Source organism: Excalfactoria chinensis, chromosome 3 (genome assembly GCF_039878825.1).
Source record: "Excalfactoria chinensis isolate bCotChi1 chromosome 3, bCotChi1.hap2, whole genome shotgun sequence".
In the NCBI taxonomy this organism is placed as follows: Eukaryota; Metazoa; Chordata; class Aves; order Galliformes; family Phasianidae; genus Excalfactoria; species Excalfactoria chinensis.
The window spans coordinates 23,206,361-23,230,539 of record NC_092827.1 but is presented as its reverse complement, the minus strand read 5'-3'; the positions used below and the strand labels follow the sequence as shown (position 1 = coordinate 23,230,539).

Here is a 24,179-nt window from a genome sequence, read left to right as displayed (position 1 = left end):
CCACTAATGGTATCGGTGACTGCAGAAAAAGAGAGATGATTAGAGGAGCCCTCCAGAGCATAAGTACTGGAAGCAGGCTTGACATGACTTAAGGGGATGAAGAGGTCAGATTCCAAAGCATTTCATTGCTGGCAAATGAGCAGAAAAAGGAATCAGTTGTTAAAACATGATGACCTCTCTGCATGTGCCTTCATCTTTTGGTTGTGACAATTCACAGGCTCAGTAGCAATTCTCCTGATTACCTTTCTTGCTCCCAATCTACAGCTATTATCTACTTTTCATTCAAACTGTCAGTTTCCATTTCATTGACATGTCGCTTTATTTAGATCAGATACGTTCAGGTTCTCTTCTACTATTTTGGTGAAGACTTTCAAAGACCAGGCTTCACTGTTCCTGCCAGCAAGTTGTCCGCTTTGTGATGTATTTTGAGCTTTTTTTTCTTGACTGCATGTGTTTGTACGTTTTAATTCCCCAGGATCTCCTTTCCTGATTTGTTCCATTTTTTTTATATATCATACACAGATTTTAAGACTTATTTTTTCTAAAGGGCATATAATGGATTCATTTATCTGCTATATAATAGAAAGCACTATGCAAATTTACCATCTCACCCTCCTGACTAGTGTACTCTCTCTTGAAGGAGGCTGTGACATCTCTGGAATCAACATCCTAGATCTGGAGGCTGGAGCTAGAATCACCTCTGAATGTACGCTACTTAGTAGAAATTTGTTCCTTTCAAAGAAGTGGCTATGATATCTCATACAAAAGGTGTAAAATACAAATATATGAAAACATAGGTGAAAAGAAGTCAGTCATTATTCTACTGTGCTGTTAATTACTTTATATTTTTGCCTACATTCTTTTTAACACATATAATAGTAACTAGATACTGCATTCTCTTTATTTTATTTTTTTCTATAAGGAAATTGCAGATTGAGTCTTATCTTGCACAATATAGTAAAGTGCACAATAGCAAAAACAGTCTAACTGATTTCTGGGATCACTACTTCCACCATTGGATGGGAACTTGGAAGCAATGATTAAGAGGAAACTAGTCTCTAGAAGTTAACAAGGTTGCTGCTTCCCTCGTTGCATTCCCCACGTTCTGGTAATCTCATGTTTCAGCGAGCAGCAGAATCACAGAATCACAGAATTGTAGAACCAAATACACTCCAAAGGAGACCATGAGAATTGGGTTCACTTTTGGGCCAGACAATTCCTGCTCTATAGACTTCAGGGAGTCTTTGAGAACACTAGCATTCAGAAGTGCATACTGAAAAAATCCAACAATTCTATCTGTTTTTTTCACTGCAGTCTTCAAAAACATGCTACAAGATTAGTTCATTTTTTTTTAAATAGTCTGAAGATAGTTTAAAATTATTTCTCTAATGAAAAAATAGGCAGCAAAAATATTTCATATTATGGATTCCTGAAAAGTGATATCCTTCATCTTCTGTGCATATCAAACTGTCATCTCTGACTAGTCCACCAAACTTGTCAAGTATTAAAATCAAATGCTATTTCTGCATTTTTATTGCAAACTTGGCAGTAGAGGTGCAGGGCTCTCATCAAGCTATTTTGCAATGATGCAGTAATTCTGGAGGCTCCAAAACTACTTAACTGTTGGGAAGGAAAAAAAATATATATATTAGGTGGAAAATGTGAAGTAGCATTAATACAAATAAATGACCACTGCAGAATCAAGAACATATTTCCATAAAATGTAAGAAAAGAATGGGTCAGAAGATAAAAGAAAATGAGGCCAGGAATTTTAGTGATAATTCTAAATGGAAGGATAGGTGATCAAGTGTATGGTTGCATATAGGTAGATGATCCAGTATGGTTGCAGTGTTTTCAAAAACTGTTACACTGAGTATAGTCACAATTAGCATTTCAATCTTCTCATGTCACCTGCACAATCTACATGGCTTCCCATGGCAGAGGATCTTGATTTTGCCAGTAACGTGCATAAAATGGCGCTTTATATTCCCTTCCTGTCTTATTGATAACTTCCGCCTGATTGCCAGGTATCTGTGGCAAGTATGGAACTAATTTCATTGGCTGTGCCATTTAGGACTACACTATTACCCTTGTACAAATGCTCTGTCCTTATTATGTATATTTAACACCCACAAGACTAGGTGCAATGTATTCTCCTGATAAGAGACTTGAATACTTTTCTATTATTTCCTTCCTAAATGGCAAATGCAAAAATATCACCTGAAGAAATAAGAAACAAATTTTGTTATTCACTCTGTTTCTGCTTCATATTAAGTGCTCATTTACACTGTATATGAAAATACAGCCAGTATTTAATGCTACATGTAGACAACAGAGAACTATGGTCTAGGAGATGAGCATGGTTAGGAATCAGGAATTAGTGCTAGCCTGTCTTGCATGCAATAAAACAAGTAGAAGCTCATTTTCAAGCATCATGAACCAAACTGGCTGAAGGATCTTTCTGATTTCCTGTGTTGAAATATAAAGAACTGTCCAGATATGTGTGTGACAGCTGAGGTAAATGGCTATATGGCTTTGATCCTTGCTTGCTGTTCCTGAAGTTAGAGCATTCAATTCTCAGTAAACCACATTTTTCAGGATATGGAAAGAATAAAGGTTATCAAGGCATACTGGAATTGAGATGTGAAACAGCAATTTTGCAATCACAGGAATAGCATTTGTATATATTATTTCTGATTGTATGTCCTTTTAAGAAAAAAAAAAGCACTCATAATCCGGTTTAATTACTGAAGTGGCTGTATCTTGTTGTTCACTGGGATCATGTGGTTCAGAATAGTGTTGTTCCATTTTATCTGCCTTCACACACACTAAATACATAATCCTTTACTGCACGAGTGGTAGAGACCACTGTTTTCTCAGTTGAAGGCTCTAATCCCAAACCTTCTATTTATATATAAGAGGTTATACATAAACCTTCTTTTCATATTTTGATGATGGTGTTACCAAATAGGTATAAATAGTTGTGACCATCGTCTTTCCATGTGAAAGTTGAAAATAGGGTCATCATGTTGCTGGAATAAAGAACATAAGGGACTTGGATCACAAATTAGAGTTTCTGTCCCAGCTCTGTATCAAAAACTCAAACAGCCACAGTAGCAGTTTTCTCTAAGAACACTATTAGTCAAGGAAAGGCAGCTTTGTCCAATGGGTATTATTAAGGTTTTTTTAATATATGAGCATTGGCAGAAAGACTGTAATTTTCTCCTTTATATGATGGTGCTTTACTCTAAAGGTAGGGGAGGAAACTCTAAGGGAGCAAAGATTTGTTTTGTCTTTGTGTTGTAATGTTAGTATTTTTACTACTTCGGTCATTTTCATTTATATAAATAAAGCTACTTGTTTTTTATCTAAACCTTTCTTCTCCCCAAGGCCTCTCAGCAAATTCAGTGACACTTCAGGAAAGGGTAATTGAACCTGCAGCACTTCTACAGCAAAATGCCATTTTTAAAGGGTGTAATGAAACATACTGCAGAGGCAGGATTTTTAAATTTACTGTATGGAAAGCCGTTCCCTGTAGGAATGAGAGATCTGAGGATTTGGAACTAAATCATATTGGCTGCCACTTCTTCAGCCCTCCAGGCAATAGCTTTCCCCAGTAAACTTTAGTTTTGTGTGACCATAAACCTCTCCCCCAAATTCAACAAGAAAATATTCTGAGCATTTCAAAGAAAAAGAAAATAAATTGAATGCACCAAAAATATACAGCAGAAGTGCTTCTTGTTCCATATCCTGTCCTGCATCCTTAGCTCTGCAGGTGGTATTATATCCCCTCTCCACCATGCATGCTTCCTTTTCAGACCCCAGTACAGTGAGATAAAGAAATGTAGATACAGAGAATATATCTTCTAAGGAAGGAATAGCTTACAGAATCTTAAGTCTATTTATGTTTCACATTTCCATTTTTCTGTTTTCATAGTTCATAGTATTTTTTCCTTTTTTCCTTCTTTTTGTTATTTTTTTGTTATTTTTTTTCAAAAGCTGTCTTTGAAAACTGTTTAAACCATTCAGTCCTGAGTCAGCTAATTATTTCCTTACTGACTGCAAAAGTCAGCAGTGATTGATTAGGAAAAAAAAAAAACAAAAAACAAACAAACAAGAAAAAAAAAAAAAACTAAATCAAAACTATACCAGCAATAAAAGCATTCCTGTTAAAAACTAACAGACTTATTACATTAAAAGCTTCAATTCAAACAAACTTTTTCCTGTTACTTCTGCTCATTCCTGGAGTCTTTGGAATATGGGACATTTGTTATGGCTGTAGGTCTTGTAGCAAGATGAGATACTTCAATTATGTAAGAAAGTAACGGATAATCTGTTTTCTTAGGGGGATACCATTGTTTATCCTGCTAAATAAAAATGAATATTTGGTGTATGTTAATGTATGATTAATTTCATGTGTTATTCAGGGAGAATTATCAAAGTCTTAAAAGTTGTTAAGTATTATAACAAAATTTTTAAAATATGCACTGTCAACTTTTAAACTTTGAAGTTAGATAGTCAGGGGGAATAAATTTTCTTTCTTAAATTCAACAATATTTTATTCCTTTTTTTAAGGTAGAATTTGAAAAATAGGGGGATAGTTAGATTCGTCATTTACACTGGAAGAATATCTTGTGTGTTACTAATTGTTGACTCTCCTAAACCAAAACAAGTGAGAAATCTGTACCACAAAGCTTTAAGACCTCTTTGACATAAGTGATGTGATCAGAGATGCAAATTTACCCATTGACTCTGAGAAATGTATGCGATTTTGGTGAAGGACAATTGGAGTAGGAAGTTAGTGGGCCAGTAACCTGTACCTAGAGAAGCATATCAAGATAAAAGACAATAATAGATGTCCTCTCCAGCCTGTATTTAAGCCTGTTCACAATTTACCATATTTGCATCACATTAATATCACCTGTGCATGTGCAGCTGGATCTAATCCATGATCTAATGGCCATACTGACTGCTTACACTCAAAATGCACTCTGCATTCACTTGAAAAAATAATCTGGCCCAAACAAAATCTTACACAGTAAAAATAAGGTTCTACCTTATGATCAGTTTTGAAAAATAAATGATGCATCTTCAATGTCAATCTCTAGCCACTAGTGTCTCTCTTCTAATGCATCCTTCTAATACAGGAAGGACATGGAGGTGCTGGAGCAGGTCCAAAGAAGGGCAACAGAGCTTGTGAAGGTCCTGGAGAATATGCCCTACGAGGAGAGACTGAAGGAAGTGGGGATGTTTAGTCTGGGGAAAAGGAGGATAAGGGAAGACTTTATTGCTCTCTTCCAGTATCACAGTATCACAGTATCGTGCGAGTTGGAAGGGACCTTAGAGATCATCGAGTCCAACTCCCAGGATTCGAGCCTTTCTGTGTAGCAGAGCAGCACTTGTACCACTTGTGCCACAGGGGGATTCGAACCCTGGGCCTCCGGTGTTGCAAGCAGCACTTTATACCACTGCGCCACCAGGGGCACACTATCTGAAAGGTGCTTACAGTGAGAGCAGGGTTGGTCTCTTCTCGCTGGTGACAGGTGACAGGATGAGGGGAAATGGCCTCAAGTTGTGCCAGGGTAAGTTTAGGTTGGAGATCAGGAAAAACGTCTTTACAGAAAGGGTTCTTAAGCACTGGAATAGGCTGCTCAGGGAGGTCGTTGAGTCACCATCCCTGGATGTGTTTAAAAACCCTTTGGAAGTGGTGCTCAGGGTCATGAGTTAACAGAGGTTTGTCAGTTAAGGTGGTATAGTTAGGTCATGGTTGGACTTGATGATCTTGAAGGTCTTCTCTAGCCTAAGCAACTCTATGATTCGGTGATCAGGACAACAAGAGATTACCAGGGTAACTTGTTCAGTGAAGTCTGTATTATTCCATACCCAACCATGTCATCTGACTGTTTCAAGTGAATGTGATTTTCTTTACATTAAACAATAGACTATGTGCAATGATGCAATCATTGACCAAATCTCAACAGAAATATCATTTTTGGAATCACCAGAAACCAAACATGCTCTTTCAGTTTCAGTGCAAGGAGAAACAATAATAAACCTTCAGTGCTGATTTAAGCAAACTGTTTTACTTTGCCCCAAAATTGAGTAAAATTGTTAATGGTGTAGTCTCTTTAAATACAATGTATTCCAACCATTCTGCTAGACTTTCTCTCTACTCTGAACATAAGTATCTTTGTACATTTCTTCATATGCAATACTAAAAGAGAGAATTCGGTATCTCACTTGTAGCCAGAACTCTTCCTTCTTGAACTATGAGGGCCGTATGGTGTGTCAGAGAAAGAAATTGTGAATATACAATGACTACTCAATATAGGTGGGCAGCATATTTTTGTATCTCTGTTGAATAAGATTTCTGTGCTGCAGTTTCTGTTAATAGTATGTTTTTTCAAACTTATTTGTTTACATCCTTCTTGTAATAGAACTAAAAGTGTCTTGTGAATGGCAGTAAAAGATATTATATTGCAAAGGTTAGGGGAATAGTAAAAAATAGTTTAACACCAGCACTACATTCTCTAGGTCCAACTAATACATAGGTTTCTCCAAAAGTAATGCCTCCTATTTATTTCCATGTAAAGTACAATTGCTACAAAGAGTACAATAGGACCATTTAATAGAGAAAATTCTAAGCAGCAAAACACTTGTTTTCAATATGTTCATCACCAGTTGCTGTTCATTTTTGTCAGCAGTGAACAAGAGCCTGCATGCTGAGCTCACAAAAAATCTTCACCAGCACTCTCAGTATCACCACTACTGAAATGTACCACCCAATGCCTCATTGTGGTCATATTCATTCTTTGGTCTTCAGAAATGTTCAAGAAGCATCAATGAATGTCACTGTGGAGGAATTCAATGTCACGTCTTTTTTTCATACGCACTTCCATGTCAGACACCATCCTATCAGACTGCCCCTCTACTGCCATCTGTCACACAGCAACAAAATGTAATGGAATATTGGTAGTGAGGTTCAAACTCTTTTGCCATACCACCATCAACTGCCTCTGTTATCACAGGCCAACATAATAAAATATGAGGCATTAGTTTCAGAGCAGCCCTTGTATTTCATCATATTCCTGGGGAAAATTATTTAGAAATTGGACAAGTATATATTAAAAGAAAATCCAAAGTGAAGATGTGAAGATGCTTAATTTTTTTTATTATTTTTTATTTTTTTTATTATTTTTTTTTAAATTTGGAATTTGGTATTGTTTCCAATAGGTATATTCATTAAGATACAACAGAGAAACAAAGTCCTCTATGTATGGGCTTTCAGAGGGGAGGACTGTCATTAAATAAGAAGTCCTGTCATAAAGTCCTGTCTCTGACATTTCTTAATGAAGATAACTTTTTCAAGTTCCCTGTTATACGTAATCTAAGACTATTGTTCCATTAATCAAACAGCACTCTAAATTTAAGGCACTAAAGCTAGCTTCCTTTGAAATGTATGACTATTACAATTTTGATTTTAAATACTATGACATCCTGGCCAATGTGTCTTATTTTTTATAGAAAGCTCTATTTTCTTGTTTAGGTCACTCTATAAATAAAATAAAATAAAATAAAATAAAATAAAATAAAATAAAATAAAATAAAATAAAATAAAATAAAATAAAATAAAATAAAATAAAATAAAATAAAATAAAATAAAATAAAATAAAATAATTGAACAAAACTATTTAGCATTTTGAGTGACTTAAAACATTCAATACAGTCAAAAATACAGGTATCCATCATCTTCCTGACAGTGACCTGACAAGTGAAAGCCCAATCTGTCTTAAAAGCAGAAGGAATTTAATACCAGAGAAAGTGGTAGTAATAATATTTTGTGCTAAATTTTCTCTACAGGTACATCAGGTATCCCTTTGCCACTGGCTTCAAGGCACCTTTCAATCATTTAGAGTTATTGTTTCCAGTCTCTGCTTTTTGTGCAGCTTAAAATGTGTTCTTTTTGCCCTGGCATCTGAATACTCGGCTCCTACTTTAATATTTTGCAGTCATTAATCTTTTGGACAAATTTGTAATGCAAACCTACTAAATACTGTGTTGATTGTAATAATGTCTTCCACACTTATTTCTGGATAGTTTCTGTATTTCACTGCAAAAGCATGGACAGATTATCACATAATTTTGGGGGAATGTATGAAGATTTTGAAGCTGCCTGGTGATTGTGTGCATCAGTTGTAACACGGGAATGTTATGCTGGGTGACATAGAGATGATGTACAATTATTTCTGTGATTTTTTACTTCAGTCACTGATTGTATGATCTGTTGAAGTCAATGAAAGGCAAAAACAGAAACTGTTTGATGAGATGGTCAAGGTTAGGTGCCATTGTTTGAGAAAATAGTTCAAGTTTGAGGTTAAACTGCTATACCACAGCTGCTTCCTATGTGCTCCTTTGGAAGGTTTGTTTGTGGGTGGGAAAAAAAATAATAATAATATTTGTAGAAGCTTTGTACAAACTGAACAAGTTTTAAGGATTTTGATTTATTCTTTTGGGGCACATTTCATTCCTGCAAATTAAAGTATGCTAATGATAATGAAATGTAAAAAGTATAGTGCAAAAAATCATTTTCTTAATGTTGCAGCTTCCTTCCTATATCTTATTTTTCTTCCATTGTTTTCTTCTTTCTCACAGTCTCTAATGGAAGTAAAAATTAAATGTATTTCAGTTATTTTTTATTATTTCAGTCTTCATTTTATCAACATACTAGATGTGTTAAATGTCTTTCACGTGGGTATTTCAGCTAGAAACTCACATTTTGAGCTGGCAGACTGGTGCAGTGACGTTTTCCTGAGCTGTCTTTACTGCCACCACAATAGATATTCATTCTCTGCTGAGAGTAAAGGACTAAGAGCTTTTTCATCCTAAGACAGCCAAAACGCTGTTAGAAGTTAAATTTTCTGTAGGTTTAGTTTTTGTTTCTGTTTTTGGAAGAATAAAGAAATGGATGACAATTGTCATCTCGTTTTTTTAAAGCTTTCAGACAAAACTCTTGAGAATTTTGACAGCCATTAGTGGTGACAACACTTTGGTGTTTCAGGTTTAGATATTTACACAACATGTTTTTTCTTTTCTGTTTTTAGCACAAGAAGAATGGGCCACAACCCGTTCCAGCCTAAAGGCACCTCCTCCAAGGTCAGCCCGAGGGGCTTACAGGGAACACCCCTATGGTAGATATTGAAGGTCCACCTCATCTGTGACCTCATCTCAAAGACAATTAATAGCCTGTGGTCTCCGCATAAACAGCAACAAGACAAGTAATAGTCATTTTCTTTTCTATCCTAGGGATTATTGCTCATTATTATCCTATGTACTACTTGTATTTCCTATAACATTGAAGTGACATTGACATTAGTATTATTTTATAACACGGACTTAAAAAAGAAAAAAAAAAAAAGAGAAAAAAAAAAAAAAAGCTGAAACAAAAAATCTTTGGCAAGCATTGTCTATAAACCATTCAAAATAATAATGATAATGTTCTGTTGGTTGTATTCATTGCTGTGTGTAACTTTAAAAGCATGAACCTGTTACAGATCTTGAGTCTCTCTACATACTAGCTAAGGCTGAGTTTTTGTTTAGGGTTGCTGAAAGACTGTAATATGATTCTTATTTTTTTTTTCCTTCTTTTCATTTGAACCATACAATAATCAATTTGTAGATAAGATGTTTTAACCTGTCTTTTTTAATATATGTTAGTTTAGATTAAGATGTTCGATATTAAGTTTGTAAATTTAATTTTAAATGCTGTTTTAATGGGGTTGAAAACAAGCAGCTACTGTATGTATGTAGCTAACTGAATTTGTTCAGTGTTTTAACCTGTATTTGTTAAAAAAAAAACAATCACATAAAGTTCCATGTGTAAGCTTCTCTAAATAGGAAACCATAATTTTGTCAAATATGTTTGCCATAATTTGTCAATAAAGCTGAAACCTTTTGTAACAAACTAAATTTGGAATTACTTGTTTTCTAGCTTTAAATGCCTGCTTTATTTCTTTTTCAAGAGATGCCTAAAATGTTTTTTATATAAAAATTACAAAAATGAACCCAAGATTGTTTTAAGATTTTTTTGTGTAAGACTTTAAAAGTTGTATTAATAACTTCTGGTTGTTAAATAATTTAAAAGTTAACAAACTAAACTGTTACATGAATCATGGTTAGTATCCACTAATGTATAACATGTTAATGGAAAAAAATGCTTTAGAACAATAAATGGATTTTAAACTATCCTCTAAGCTTGATCTTGCTAAACACAAACTCTGATTGACTTGTTTGTATTAGCATGTCTCTCGTGAGAATGTAATGGAGTTTAAAGAGGTAAGATTACCACTTACCACTGTTAGACTGTCTAAATGCTAGTTCTTCAACCTTTGAGTTTCCCCGCACATTAAATATCCCATTCAACATGTAAGCATTGCATAGATTCACATATTTGTTTTCACTCGGAAGAGTGCGTTGACTGCATTTTTGTAGTATATATCAATTTGTCTTGATAAACAAATCATCAGTGTCACTGCCCAGTTGTTGGTATTCAACTTCAAAAACTTTATTTGTAATTTTCAGTGCTAAATATCATCGCCCTTGAAGGCAGTTAGAGGGCTGATATTTCTTTTGAGACTATCAGACTTGATGGCTGATGATTATTAAGGAAATATGTCGCAGGACTCAAAGGATGACTAAACGTTAAACAGGTAACACTAATAGTAACTCTGTAATTTTGAGTATGCAACAGTAATGTTAAATATTCTCAGTTATTAAGTTACTGATAGTTAAAAAAGTAAACCTACCAAAAGATAACAAATAGGTATATAGGCTATTAAAATATCTAATTAACATTAACTAGTGACAACAAAATTATTCTGCAATATATAACCCTCAACGTAATAAACAGAACTAAAATTAGCAATAATAGTAATGCAACTCTTGCTAACAACAAATATATAACCTAAATTTTGATGAAAACAAAACAAGCAAACAAAAACAACAGATGACTTGATGGTAGGGATGCCAAAACTGTTAATCCTTTAAATACAGTCTTTTTGTTTACAGTGGCTTTTTGTCAATGTGATTGGTTTACTTTTTTGATGAGAATAAAGTAGTTTGTGAACAAAGTCTCTTGCAGCTGGAGTTGCATGCTAACTCTTTGGATAGTTTATTCAGCATATGTCCTGTCATTTGAACCTAACATGTTAAAGTGAATGCAGTAGGCTGTGTGATGGTTACATTGAGTTTATTCTGTCTCACTGTTTCAGGGCTCTGGACAGCTAAGCAGCAGATCTGCTGAGAAGGGCTCAGGTAAGCCCTGCCACATCTCAGGGTTTTTTCCTTTTCTGTGTTTTATCTGTGCATTTCTCTCTACTAACGCATGGAAACAGGTTCAGCTCGAGTTTTAAAACAGTTATTTCCAGCAATGCTTTCTCACATAACAGCGCAATGGTATAATGGTAATCAAAGCATTTGCTTCTGTAAGGTACAATGTCTTTCAGTCAAATGGCAGTATTGTACTCAAGTGTTTTGATGGTGAATATTAACAGGGTATATCTGCTCATGCTAAAAACAAGAAATCATGTTTATCAATAATGTAATTAGATTTTGGTAACAAATTAGTCATGTGATACTGAAAAATACAGTACTAGCTTACCTGTTACTCCTCCAAATATTTATCATTACGTAGTGCAACAGAAATAGCTGTAGAAATATTTGCTCTTTTGTTTGGTAATTATTTCTTTGTTACACTTTAGAATAGCAGATACCGTAATAGCCTTACAGTGCAAGGACATGAATCAAGGCAAAATTTGCTGTATTTCTTTGTTACAAATATCTAATGATAAAGGTGTTTGTTTCTATTTTAACCTTGTCACACACAGACTTCAGATTTTTTTGTAAGATTTTCAGTTGAGGACAAATATCACTGTTAGAAACATGCACACACACACACAAACAAAGAAAAAAAAAATATAGATAAGAGTTAATTAACAAAACAGCTGATGTGCATTAAATACACAAACCAAACGCATATATCACTCTGGCATCCTCTTCTGTGTTTGGGGTCTGGCTGATGTAACATTTTCAGCTATCAAGTGTATTCAATGATTACTTATCAGCACAGGTTGCATTGTCTAGCAAGATAGATTTTCCTCTCCAATGGGCTGCCTCAAGACCTTGACAAGTTTGATTTACGTAGCACAGCTGCTTTACAGGCCAAGGTGATGTGACTGCGTTCTACAGTTCCTTCAGTTTGAGTGTTCCACTACAGTTAAACAATTTCACCTACCCACCTTTCGTAGTTACACATATGTACTTAGTCTCTGTATGTTATATCTATATCTATAGATAGGAAAAATACATTCCTCTGTTATAAATGCAGTTTCATAGTGGTGTAACTAATAGTAGATTATTGTATGACACAGATTTTGCTGTATTTCAGGAAAAGTTTGTATGCCTCACTAAAATGAGTGATTACACAAAACTTTGAGTTGCCATGCCTGATGTAACTGAGATCCAGGGGTAAATGCATAAAATGAATCTCACATTTCCGATGCACCAAGGTTTTACATGAGGGTAACTAATGAAAGCTCCTTGTGGGTCGACTACAGTACAGAGTGTTATACACCAGGGTACTCTCCGTTAGCACTGCTGTCTCAAAAGTTCACTTTTACAACTATTATTTATGTAGATTGGGAAAAAAAAAAAAAAAAAAAAAAAAAGCAGAATATGTGAGTAAAATGATGCATTGTAAAATATTCTTGCACAAGATTAATAAGGAAAAAAAAATGGAGATAAGTCAGTGAAAGCAGCTTCTTATGCAAATATTTGTTCTATTGACTTCTGGGAAATTAGCGTGAAAAATTATCCATGACTGTACATGCTGTTCCATGCTAACTGCAAGGTATATTTCACATCAATTTTGGAAGAAGTTTTAAAGCTAATCAACAATGTTGTCTTAATAAAAAGTCCATCTTCTTCTTCTTAATTTGTGACAGAGTAAGAGGGGATTCTGATTATACTAATTAACAGTCATCTATGGGTCTTACATAAAAAGCTCCACCAAGTCAGCCATAATTCTGTCCTGAAAACTTACAGACATCAGAAGACATAGAAGCTTATTTGTGTTACAGTTAATTCCAAGACACTAATCACCCACCAATATGGTTTCAGATATCAAATTGTTTTCTGTGTAATAGGAAGAAAAGATGGCTTTCAGTATCAAAACCATGTTTTAAAGCAAACCTGTATTTTTTGTACAGGCTGACCCCATCAGTTTGATCTTTAAAATAAATTAATGCATTATAATTCTCAGTACGTGGACCTGTCAAGTTTTTTTGAATACCATTCTTTCAAGAAATAATAGGTGGTAACAATGCTTATTGCCCTAAATAAGTTGTTTTTTGTGTATTAAATGGATGGGGTTTTTTTGTTGTTTTGTTTTTTTTTTTAAACTCTTGATTTCTGGAGTCTCATAATACAACTGACAGTCTGCATTGCTGAAATGATCAGATAGTGGAGTGAATGGCATAGTGATAGCATTTGTCTCTTCATATATTATACTGGCACAGCTTCACTTTCCAGAGAGGGGAAGCAATTTTCAAGGCTATATAGAAGTAGAGTCAGAAGAAAGCATTAAGTGAGTAAGAGCACAGTCACTTGCCGGAGCTGATTCCACAAAGATGCACCAGAAGGGACGGGCTCCTGGAAAAGTAACAGATCAGGAAATTCACATTCCTGGACTACTTCATCTGTTTGGCTATTTTTTTTATCTCAAAGCTCATCTTACATTGTTTGAAGATCTTAAATCTTTTTATGAACAAATGAAGAACCTTTGGACGTATAACACATGTGACCTCACCTCAGAGAGTATAGAGTATATAATTCTAGTTCCTTGAAGTTCTCAGCATCCATTCGGAATAATGGTACTGTGTCCATAAAATTGATGATATTCCATACTGTATGTGCTTCATTCAGTCTACAGTGCAGCAATAACTAGTCTATTATACTTGCATATGTGTTGATTTTCAAAACTGAGTAACACTGTCAATGAAAGTATAAACTAACCATAAAAAACTAACCATAGTGGCAGTGATAGCTCCGAAGGAATGGATGTAAAAACCTGGTCAGCAAAAACTGCAGGTCTGAAGGGTCTGTGTCTTGCTGCAACTAGGGATCCTGGTTGAGGCCAGGATTGATATGAGCTTCTGGAATTTACGAAAGGAACCAGTTTACCATTAAAATTAATTTAATGAACATACATGAGTGCATTATGCAAAAGTCTTAACATTTTATCACAAAAATATCAAGAGAAGGAAGAATATGGGCCAATTAGGAAGAGGAGTCTTAGAAAACTTATAATATTGTATTGTATTGACCTGCAGAAGGACTAAATAAGGTTACCAACTCTGGACATCAGTGTTTTCTGTACAGCCTACTCAGTGCATTTCCTTTCTTTTGTGTGTGTGTGAGAGGGTTGGGGGGGAGAACTTTTTTTTTTTTTTCAAAATATAACCTGAATTTTTATAATCCAATTTAATTTCAGTTAGTGACCTGAGAATGGAAGAAGGTTTTGTTGATTTGGGAAAAGATCATACGGGTCTTATCATAGAGTGTCTCCATCTTGTATGACAAAGGACCCCATATCAGAACATATATATTTAGGGTCGACAATGGCATAGTTCATCTGTAGATGCATTTTATCAAAGTAGGAAAAAAAGATTATTATCAGAATTTGTTAAAGTATATATATATATATATATTTACCAAATTTACAGCACCTGGTTGAAATTAAAGGTACATCTAAAGAATGAAGAATATATTAGTATCTATTTCAAGTAATCCTCTGTTTTCAGTATACTAACCAAAGTACAAAAGGCACCCAAACTAATAATCACAGCAAAAACAGGACAATATGTGAATGCTGAACAGAAAAATAATTCTGGTGTATTCTGAAGTTTTCTCTTCTGCTAAAAATATAGATGCATTTTGTGACCTCCATGCAGTTATTAGAACCTTAGTTCCAATTAACTCACAGTTTAAAAAAGGATATCTCATGTTACCCATCTTACTATGTTGTTCTATGAAGTTAGAAAAGGTACACAGATAACTTTCTTGTACTAATTACTGTTTCAAAGGCAGTCAACATCTGCCACTCTGTTGCTAGCTAATTACATTTTTCCAGTCATTAGTATTTCTCATTGAGACCTGACTGAATGCCCTTTAAAACCATTAAGCCTTTATTTTTTATTTTTTTTAAGTTTTTTTTTTTTTTTTTTTTTTTTTTTTTTCTTTTTTCTTTAGGTAAAATGCTAACATTCATTTTGAGACATTAAGGAAACTGATTCTCCCTATAGATTTTCTGATCTTTGTGGTTGTTAGACAAATAATGAGCTTCGCTCAAGAACGTGCTGATACCTTCTACTGAAGGCTTGCTGTATGCAGTATATTTCTTCAAAAGCAATGGAATCTATAGTTGAACTTTGCTTCCGAGCACAATTACAGGAAACATTTTCTGAGATTTCATGATCTCTGGTTCATTAAGCCATTTATTCTATAACTCAATAGAACATTTTAAAATTAGTATGACTCTAAATAATGCAAATCTGGAATAAAGTTTTCATTCTCAATTGGAAGCAATCTCCAGCAACTTTTGCATAATAAAAGCAGTTTTCTTAATTTCTACTAAAATTGTACCACTTTCAAGGTTTGTTTGTTTTGATAGGTTTTTGTTTGGTTGGTTTTGTTTTATTGAGTTTTTTGCTTATATAAAACATAGTAAGAAGCTCTCTAAGGACTCACTGAAATATATGTGCTTTCTTTTCTAGAGCAATTGATTTATCTTTGAAATTTAGGATGTTTTACCATAGAATAACAAGATTTTCAAACTTCAAACGTCTGTACATCAGAAGAAAGTTTTGTAGGAGGAAGATCACACCTGTGCTATATCAATATAGGACACACATTCACACATCAAAAGGAAAATGAAACGAGTTGCATAGTTGATTTCATAAATCCTGTGAGTTCCCAAAGAAGTTTTCAAGATATGTATAGAAATGGTGAAAACTTTTTGATATCTTTTAGCGACATATGAATGTGAAAATAGGATAATGGAAATGCTTCAGTGGTCTATTAAGAGTAGAATTAATTTTGAAGACGTTTTTATTTCTTCGTATTTCTTCTGTACTCTTTCAATTTGTTTGAGGGATAGTTTCTTCTTATTAAATGTTTGATATGGTGTTATTATGAAGTGTGAGAATACCTGTTTACATAGTGTCTAGCATTGTTCCTGTCATACTGGATGTATGCTGATTACATGATTTAACTCACTTAGTAACTTTTCTATACACTCTTGCATTACAGGACCTCTGCAATGCTACCACACAGTCAGGGCATGTGACCGATGAACTGCTGAGCTGCTTGCTTATGACATTCTGGTTTCTTTTCTTTCCTTTTGCAGAGTAAATAGAACAAAATTCAACATAATGTGCATATTTGGTGTTCTGGGGTGTTTTTTGTTGGCTTGTTTGTTTGTTGCATTTGCTGCAACTAAGTGATCTTTAATGTCCCTTGTCAACCAAAGATATTGTATGATTTTCTGTATTCACTCATTATTCCATATTCATTGCTTAGCTAGTAACTCATTTTATTTCTTCTTGAAATTATGACAGCCCTTTAGAACCATTTGAAAAATTCAAATTTTTCCTTCTTTTCCATCCTCTTCTTCCCAAAATAGAGCTGAAAAGATAATTAAGGACACTCTCATTCAAATGGAAGATCACTATTTTCTGATAATGTTATTTCAGTTGAATATCATCACAGTATTAAAACCAACTGGCTTTTTATTTTTTTCTTCATTCTATATGATATTTTGAATGTTGTACAAATTTTAATATATGTATTAGATTTTTATGATGTAGAAATATGAACAACTGGGAAGAATATTAGGATAGTCTCCAGTTAAGCAAAGTACCGTTACAACAGATAATTCAATCCTGCTGATCTTATTCAGTTTTCACTCACTAAAAATCCATGCTGATATCAAGAAATGTAATATGAACTTCTTAATTTGATCTGCAGTTATATTTGTATAATTTAATTATTTTCAAACAGAAGACATATCTTCTAAAGATTAAATCAAGTTATTCCAACCACTTCCTTGCTTAGCAGGTGGTGTGAAATAGCCTTGTCTCTGGAAGAGCAATTCAAGATATTGCATCTTTTCACAGTGCTGAGAAGCCTATGACCTGGTAGACCTTTGACCCCTTTGTTTTCCTACTTGTAATTGTAGCTGCCACTGTGAAATAGTGTTTGCAGTTCTCTGTCAGAGACACTTGTCCTGAATGCCCCTTTCACTTCCATGCAGGCAGATACAGCTTTAGAGGAGCCCTCTCTATATAGTCCAGGCTAAAAAAAACTACACAGGAAGAATGGAAGTGTTGCAATACCACCAGCAAGATTAACTTTTTTTTGTACCAGTGCTACTTTTATCATGCACAAGAAAAAGACTTAGTTCAAGATATTTATGTGGGACTCTCATTGATTCCAGATCTCAAATTGGAAACTAAGTTTGTCTATTTATGGCAGCTACCCCTTTATTTTCATAGAGTAAGAACTGACTTTCTGGAGGAGGCACGAGGTTTTTTGTTACATGGTCTTTAATTGTAGTGTTGCTGAACTTCTTTGCAGATATAAGCCAAAACAGACTCTACACTGGATTATAGAGCCCTGTGGACTATGTTCTTAAGGGACTCTGGTGCTTGTTTGAAAGAAAAGAATGTGTCTGTCTATGTTTGTAACACCAGCAATACTGCATAGCTCTTATAAAAATTGAATAGCACCTACAGAACTGGAAGAAACTGCTGGGGAGAACTCAAAATACTTGCTAAAGGAAGCAAGCGTTTCAACCTCTGTTTTGATAATGGAGAGTTAGATAAAAAGTGAAGCTAATTGATGTGGTTTAAGTCACTCAGCAGGTCAAAGATAACAAAATGTAATTGGCAAAACAGCAGAGTAGGGTAGAAGATTTATCAGGAAATGAAACACAAGTTGTATTCTGAGCTGCCATTTGTTTTGAGACCTGAACTCTTTAATCTGTGGTGGAGAAATACCACCATCATCAACTGGAATCCCACTCAGTTTTTCTAGGCCGTGGAACGAAGCAGCTAGTCTAGTGTGTGTATGCTGTGCATATATAAACATGCCAGACTGAATTCGAAGAAGCTTGTTACTATCCTCTTTTGTCCATTATAGCTGTACTTAGCTATATTGGCATCTCTTGCATTTCTATCTCTTGCCATGGTAAGCTGCTGTTGTTTTATGTTAGATGAACAACAGACAAGTATCATAAAACTGACAAGGTTTACTCCTGAAAATATCCAGTGCCTTCACTGAACACAACAGGAATGGACCCTAAAAATTATTCAACTTTACAGCGCAGGCAATTCTAGAAATAGCAGTTCTATTTGAGACCTCTTCATGGATAATTTTGAACTAATTAGTTGTTTTTGTTTATTTTGAGTTTTCTTAACTAGCTTGATCAAGATAAGAGACCTTACTTTGTAATGCAAAGTCAACTGAAAAAAACAAAAAAACAAAACAACTGTAGGAATAAATTAATGATCTACAATATATATATATTTCTATATATGACATAGTTTTCATACCAGGTTCTTTGTATTGACTCATTTGGGTGACTCTCTCATTCACAGCTCTCCTTGATAATACCCAGATTCCAAAATATACAACTTTATTCTGTCATGCATCCATTTGACTCAGAATGAAGGATTGGATTAAAGTTAAGCACATAAAGAATGGAACAGCATATTGAATAATGAGGGTAGAAGAAATACTAAATAGCTGTTCTTTCAGTGAGCTTTCTTACACACAAAATCAAGCAGGGGAAAAAAAAAAAAAACAAACTAATCCATGATAGAAACTATACCAAATGTATACTGAAAAAAAAAAAAAAAAAAAAAAAAAAAAAAGGAGAAGGTTTTGCTGTTCCTTAGTTCATATTTGCATGACTTCAGAGTGCTTGGCTTACTTTAACTATTTATTTTGTTTACCTGATAGTTTTACCTATTTAGTACTTGCCATTATAGAAAATGTATCTCCAAGTTCATGGAAGGTTTTACACAATTTCCAAGTTGTCTGCTCCTGCAGTTAGTAACATGAATTTAATTGTGGTAGGGAATATAGGATACCAAAAATTGCTTTTCCATCCTTTATGAAAATCTGTTTGTTTGGGGGAAAATCCTGAGACATCCAAAACGTTACCTTTTGCCAACTCAGTTTTGTCAATTTCCTACAAGATATACTAAAATATCTCTGTTACCCTAACCCACTGATTGGAATTCATTTTCTTCTTATGAGAAGTTACTTTAGTGTGCCATCTAGGGAGCTAGGCAAATCATCAACTAGCTTCAAGTACCTAGCTTTGGCCACTGTAGGCACCTAGGGTACCTGTATATTCACTGGTGTGATCTTTGTTTTCAGAAAAGAAATCAGAGTACCGAACAATCTTTACATGTACCTTATTTTCTCCATTGGGTGGTTGAAGAGTCTAATATATCTAAAAAATATCTCCACATTCCACCTAAATATTCAAATTATCTCTTGATCCACTAATTTTATGAGGAACTGGTTTTAGCTGGTTTCTCATAAACCAGAGTGTGTTAATGTTATCAATAAATTAAACACAAACCAAAACTTTCTTATAGACGTCAACTCTCCCCTAATTAGTTAACTCAAGATTTATATAATTAGTACTCTGAAATGGCTGCATAAAGACAGTGTTGGTGTTAATGTGGAGAAAAAGTATGGAAGTAAGTTAGCACTTCACAAATTTGTTGCATGGTAAAAAGAATATGAGAAAGGTGAGATAGAATGATACCATAAAATTTCATACAGTAGAATCACATACACTGAAAAATAGAAATGCCAACATTTCTAGTCCTTTTCCTCATTTTTTGCTCTATTGTGCACATTTATTAATTTAGTCACCCTAAGGAGATGATCACATGCTCTTCCATTCTACTTATGATCTTTGCAGGACACTGGAAATGTGTCAGAACTGTATAGAAAAGAAAGTTAACTTCTGTTATTGATTTATCTTTATCATAGAATTATACAAAATGGCTTGGGTTGAAAAGAACCTCAAATCTCCTAGTTCCAACTCCCCTGCTGCACCCCCTGTATCAGGCTGACCAGGGCTCCATCCAGTGTTTCCTTAAGCATCTCTAGGGATGGGGCAGCCTGTTCCAGCGCCTCACCACCCTCTCTGTGAAGAAGTTCCCCCAGCATCTAATCTAAATTCCCAGTTTTGGTTTAAAACTATTTCCCTTTGTCCTATTACTCTCTACCTATTTTAAAAGTTTATCTCACTTGTGTTTATAAGCTCCCTCTGAACAGTGGAAAGCCACAATGATGTCTCCCTGGAACCTTTTTTTTCCAACCCGAACAAGCCCAGTTTCCTCAAACTATCTTCATAAGAGAAGTTCTGCAGCCTTCTGTAAATATAAGCGGCCCTCCTCTTGACCATCTTCAGCAGCTCTGCATCTTTCTTGTGCTGGGAGCCCCAGACCTGAACACAGTATTCCAAATGGGACCTCACAAGGGCAGAGGACAAGGAGACAGTCACCTCCCTCTCCCTGCTGGCCACCACTCTTCTGATGCAGACAAGGGCCGCAGGCACATACTGCCATGTCACGTTATGTTTTTCATCAACCGGAACCCCCCCAAGTCCTTTTCCATATGTACACATATCTGGGATTTTCTCAATCCAAGTGCAGCACCTTGCACTTGGTCTTGTTGAACATCACTTGGCTCACATGGGCCCACCTTTCAGTTTGTCCAGATCTCTTTGGTTGGCATCCTTTCTTCTGTCCTGTCAATTATGCCACTCAGTTCAGTGTCATCATGGTAACTGATGATGAACTTGATCCCATTGTCTATGTAATTGATGAAGGTACTAAAGAGTACTTGTCCCAGGATGGACCCAGGGGGGATACCACTTGTCACTGGCCTTTATCTAGACATTTACCACATCCTTCTGACTGAAACATTCCAACCAATTTCTTATCCACCAAAGATTCCACCCTTCAAACCCATATGTCTCTAATTTAGAGATAAAGATAAGTTGTGGGACTGTATCTCATAGCTTGCAGAATTTGGAAGAGCTGTCCATCATCCAGACTACCCTCTTGTTACAGAGATGTTGTGTGAATCTATATAAGTAGTTTAAGATAAATATTCATGTGATAAATTCTTTGTTCTTCATTGAGTATGTGGCTAATTATTCTTTATTTTCAGAATTTTGGAGCTCTTAGAGAAGTACTGTACATTTTGAATGGTACTCAATGGACTGACTTTGTTCAGCATCATTTGAAATGAATCAGTGGGGTCTGAAACACTGAGCCTCAGACTGGGAGTCTCCAAAGCCCTTAATTATGAACCCACCATTAGCACCCTCTCCAGAATTTCTCAGCACTTAGACTCAAAGTGATCTTCCAGCCTACCAGGTGAGCTATGCTATTTCTCTATTTGCTTATAGTCTATATGAGAAGTCAGGTAGTTTAGCTTGAAACTGAGGTAATTCAGTCTGAAATTAAAGAGGATTCTTTTAAACTTGTTCACTTAAGGTGCTCATGTACAGAGATGCATATGACATCATCTGCCATATGTGCTGTCTTTCTGTGGTAAAGAAAGTCAATGTTTAATCACCTTTCTCACAGAAATAGCATAAAAATATTAAAAAATAATCCAAATAAGCGTATATGATATGGTGAGCACGGAAGCAGCTTTTAAAATGCCAAGTATTGTGAGAAATCCTTTCTTTTTGGTATAACTTAACTCACTCAGATGGTAACATTAAAAATATTTTGCTGATTATGGGATGTTGGTGGGATTTTTTTGTTTGTTTTGTTCTCCATTTGTTTATCTTGAATAATTATGGTAACTTCATGAAATGTTTTGAACATATGCTTAGCAATGTTTTTACGGTTCAATTACTGTATCATTCTTATTACAAATGGTGAACAATGAAAACCTGTAAGAAAGTAAGTAATCTTACACAATATCACTAAAGTTTAGGATAGATAAAAACATTTGTTTCAGCCTTGTATTCTAAAAGAGTTAGGACTTCTGTGGAAAAATATAGGAAAGAATCTTATTGAAGGCTACATCTTCATGTACATATCTGAAGAACCTAATATAATCTTTAATACTTGTGAGCAAAGTTAATTTTATTTTAATTGGTGAATTCATAAAACACCAAGATTCACCAGCTTCCATTACTTCCTTTGCATTTTCTGACATTTTCAGTTTTCATCTGCTCCCCTTTCCATTATGCCATTTTGTTTTGCATTTATAGCCTCTTTGCACCACTTGAGCATATTTTTCAGACAAGGCCTGATCACCATTTCCATATTCCCCTCTTGTAATAACCTCACTGAGGCATTTTTTTGCAGGGATGCCAGAGTCCTGTGCAGTGAGCAGTGTGCCTGGTTCTGTTTGATGTGCAGAGCAAAGCAGATATTGAGGAGCTAAGCATATAAAAGGCCTGGAAGGCTTTCACAATTTCTAAGGACTTCTTGACCCTAAAATGTCTGCAGATGAACATGTCTTATTTCAAATATTTTTGATCCAAAACTTCTTTTGTAATTATGAGCATCATTCCTGATGTTACATTCATTTTTCAGACACATGATAAGAGTCAAGTGTAAATGAAGAATTAAGTCTTATTTTTTTTGTTCTTGTATCCTCTTATTTTTTGTTCCAGCTTTCAGTTAGTTCAAAATTCATTCTAGCCCGTGTAACTTCACTCATACATTGTAACTTATATAACCAATTTTTACATTTCCAAATGTGTTTTCACTCCTGTCTTTTGCATTGTTTCTATTTTGTTCAATATTAACGTGACCAGAAGCAAGGAATAGTGACCCTTGACTTGGAAAAGTGGATCCATAAATGTAGATATTTCTATCTGTATTTCTATTGGTATTTCACCTTTTGATGGTTGGATTATGAATCAGTGTGTATAGTAACTATTTTGATACCCAAAAAATCCATGAAAATTTATACTTTGTTATAGGAATTGATACAAAAGCCCAATCAACATAAACTGTTTTGGTTTTTTTACAAATCCAGAGGTGGATTTCTGTACAATGTTCTGTCAACACAAGGAATTGTTGAAAACACTACTATACAAAATAAAATGTAATAGGAAAAAAAAAAAAAAAAAAAGAGAGAGAGAGAGAGAGAGAGAGAAAAATTAGCATTATTTCCTTGGGACTTACATTCTTTTATCTTCCTTTTTATTTTTAATTCATTTTTCTTAAAACAGTATTTAAGTGTTATATTAAAAAATTACAGGAAACTGCAACAACACAAAAGTCATAGAGTTGATTCTAAAAACCAGCTGCCTCAGAGTTGTGCATTGTATCTAAATTTCTCCTTGAGATTTCCCCTATACCCAATGCAGGAAAGACATTCAGGTGTAAAGGATGATTTAGCCCACCTTTAAAGATGAGTTAAAAACAAATGTAATAAAATGCATACCACTGAAAAGGAGACCACATGGCTATCTCAGATTAAGTAACTGGTTTTTGGATAACTGATTATTGGCCTATGGAATTTCACAGAGCTTTTATTTTAGCTTCTACGAATTTTGCCACTTGTTTCCTTTGGTAACTTTGTTCTTGAGTTATTTAATAAATAAATGGTTTGGTTTTTTTTTGTGAGAAGTCAATCCTGTTGATGACCCTCAACAATTTTTTATAGATTAAAAATTCCCATCTCCCTTTCAGCATTAAAGGCATATCTTTGTTTTCAGAAGTGCTCGGTAGCCTACAGCTTTTGCTGGCCTCAGCTTCAGGATGTCAAAAAACAGGTGTCATCACTTTGACACAAAGATCACAGTATCCTCACTCAAAACACCTCTTGAGCCCCTTGCATCTTTTTATAGATACTGTGGAAATTAATATTATAGACTGTGTGACAGACAGCTGGTGTTAATAAAAGCCAGAGAAATACTGAAGATATATGTATTACATTAATATGTCACTAATAGTTTGAAGTGTAGCTAAAGGGAGCCTACTTTATTTTTCTAACAGCATCCTTAATAACTGGGATATGTTGCTCCTCTCATGCAGTATAGTGATGATCTATGGAAAAAGGTA

The 24,179-nt window shown here is 34.7% G+C and overlaps 1 protein-coding gene across 11 annotated transcripts in view; it reads left to right on the top strand.

Moving 5' to 3' along the window:
- Positions 1-24,179, top strand: part of KHDRBS2 (KH RNA binding domain containing, signal transduction associated 2) — a 329,216-nt gene that overhangs the window by 284,103 nt on the left and 20,934 nt on the right. For 4 of the 11 annotated variants that reach the window (XR_011903070.1, XR_011903066.1, XR_011903064.1 and 1 more), the window contains exons 9-11: positions 9,102-9,275; positions 11,268-21,521; positions 24,114-24,176. Coding sequence is in view for 1 of the 11 variants with exons in the window: in XM_072331773.1 (XP_072187874.1) it covers positions 9,102-9,199 (98 nt within the window). In the remaining 10 variants the exon portion in view is untranslated. Of the gene's footprint in view, positions 1-9,101; positions 10,238-11,267; positions 21,522-24,113; positions 24,177-24,179 lie in introns of those variants that run through there. The other 7 variants (XR_011903067.1, XR_011903069.1, XR_011903068.1 and 4 more) reach the window with 4 other exon arrangements.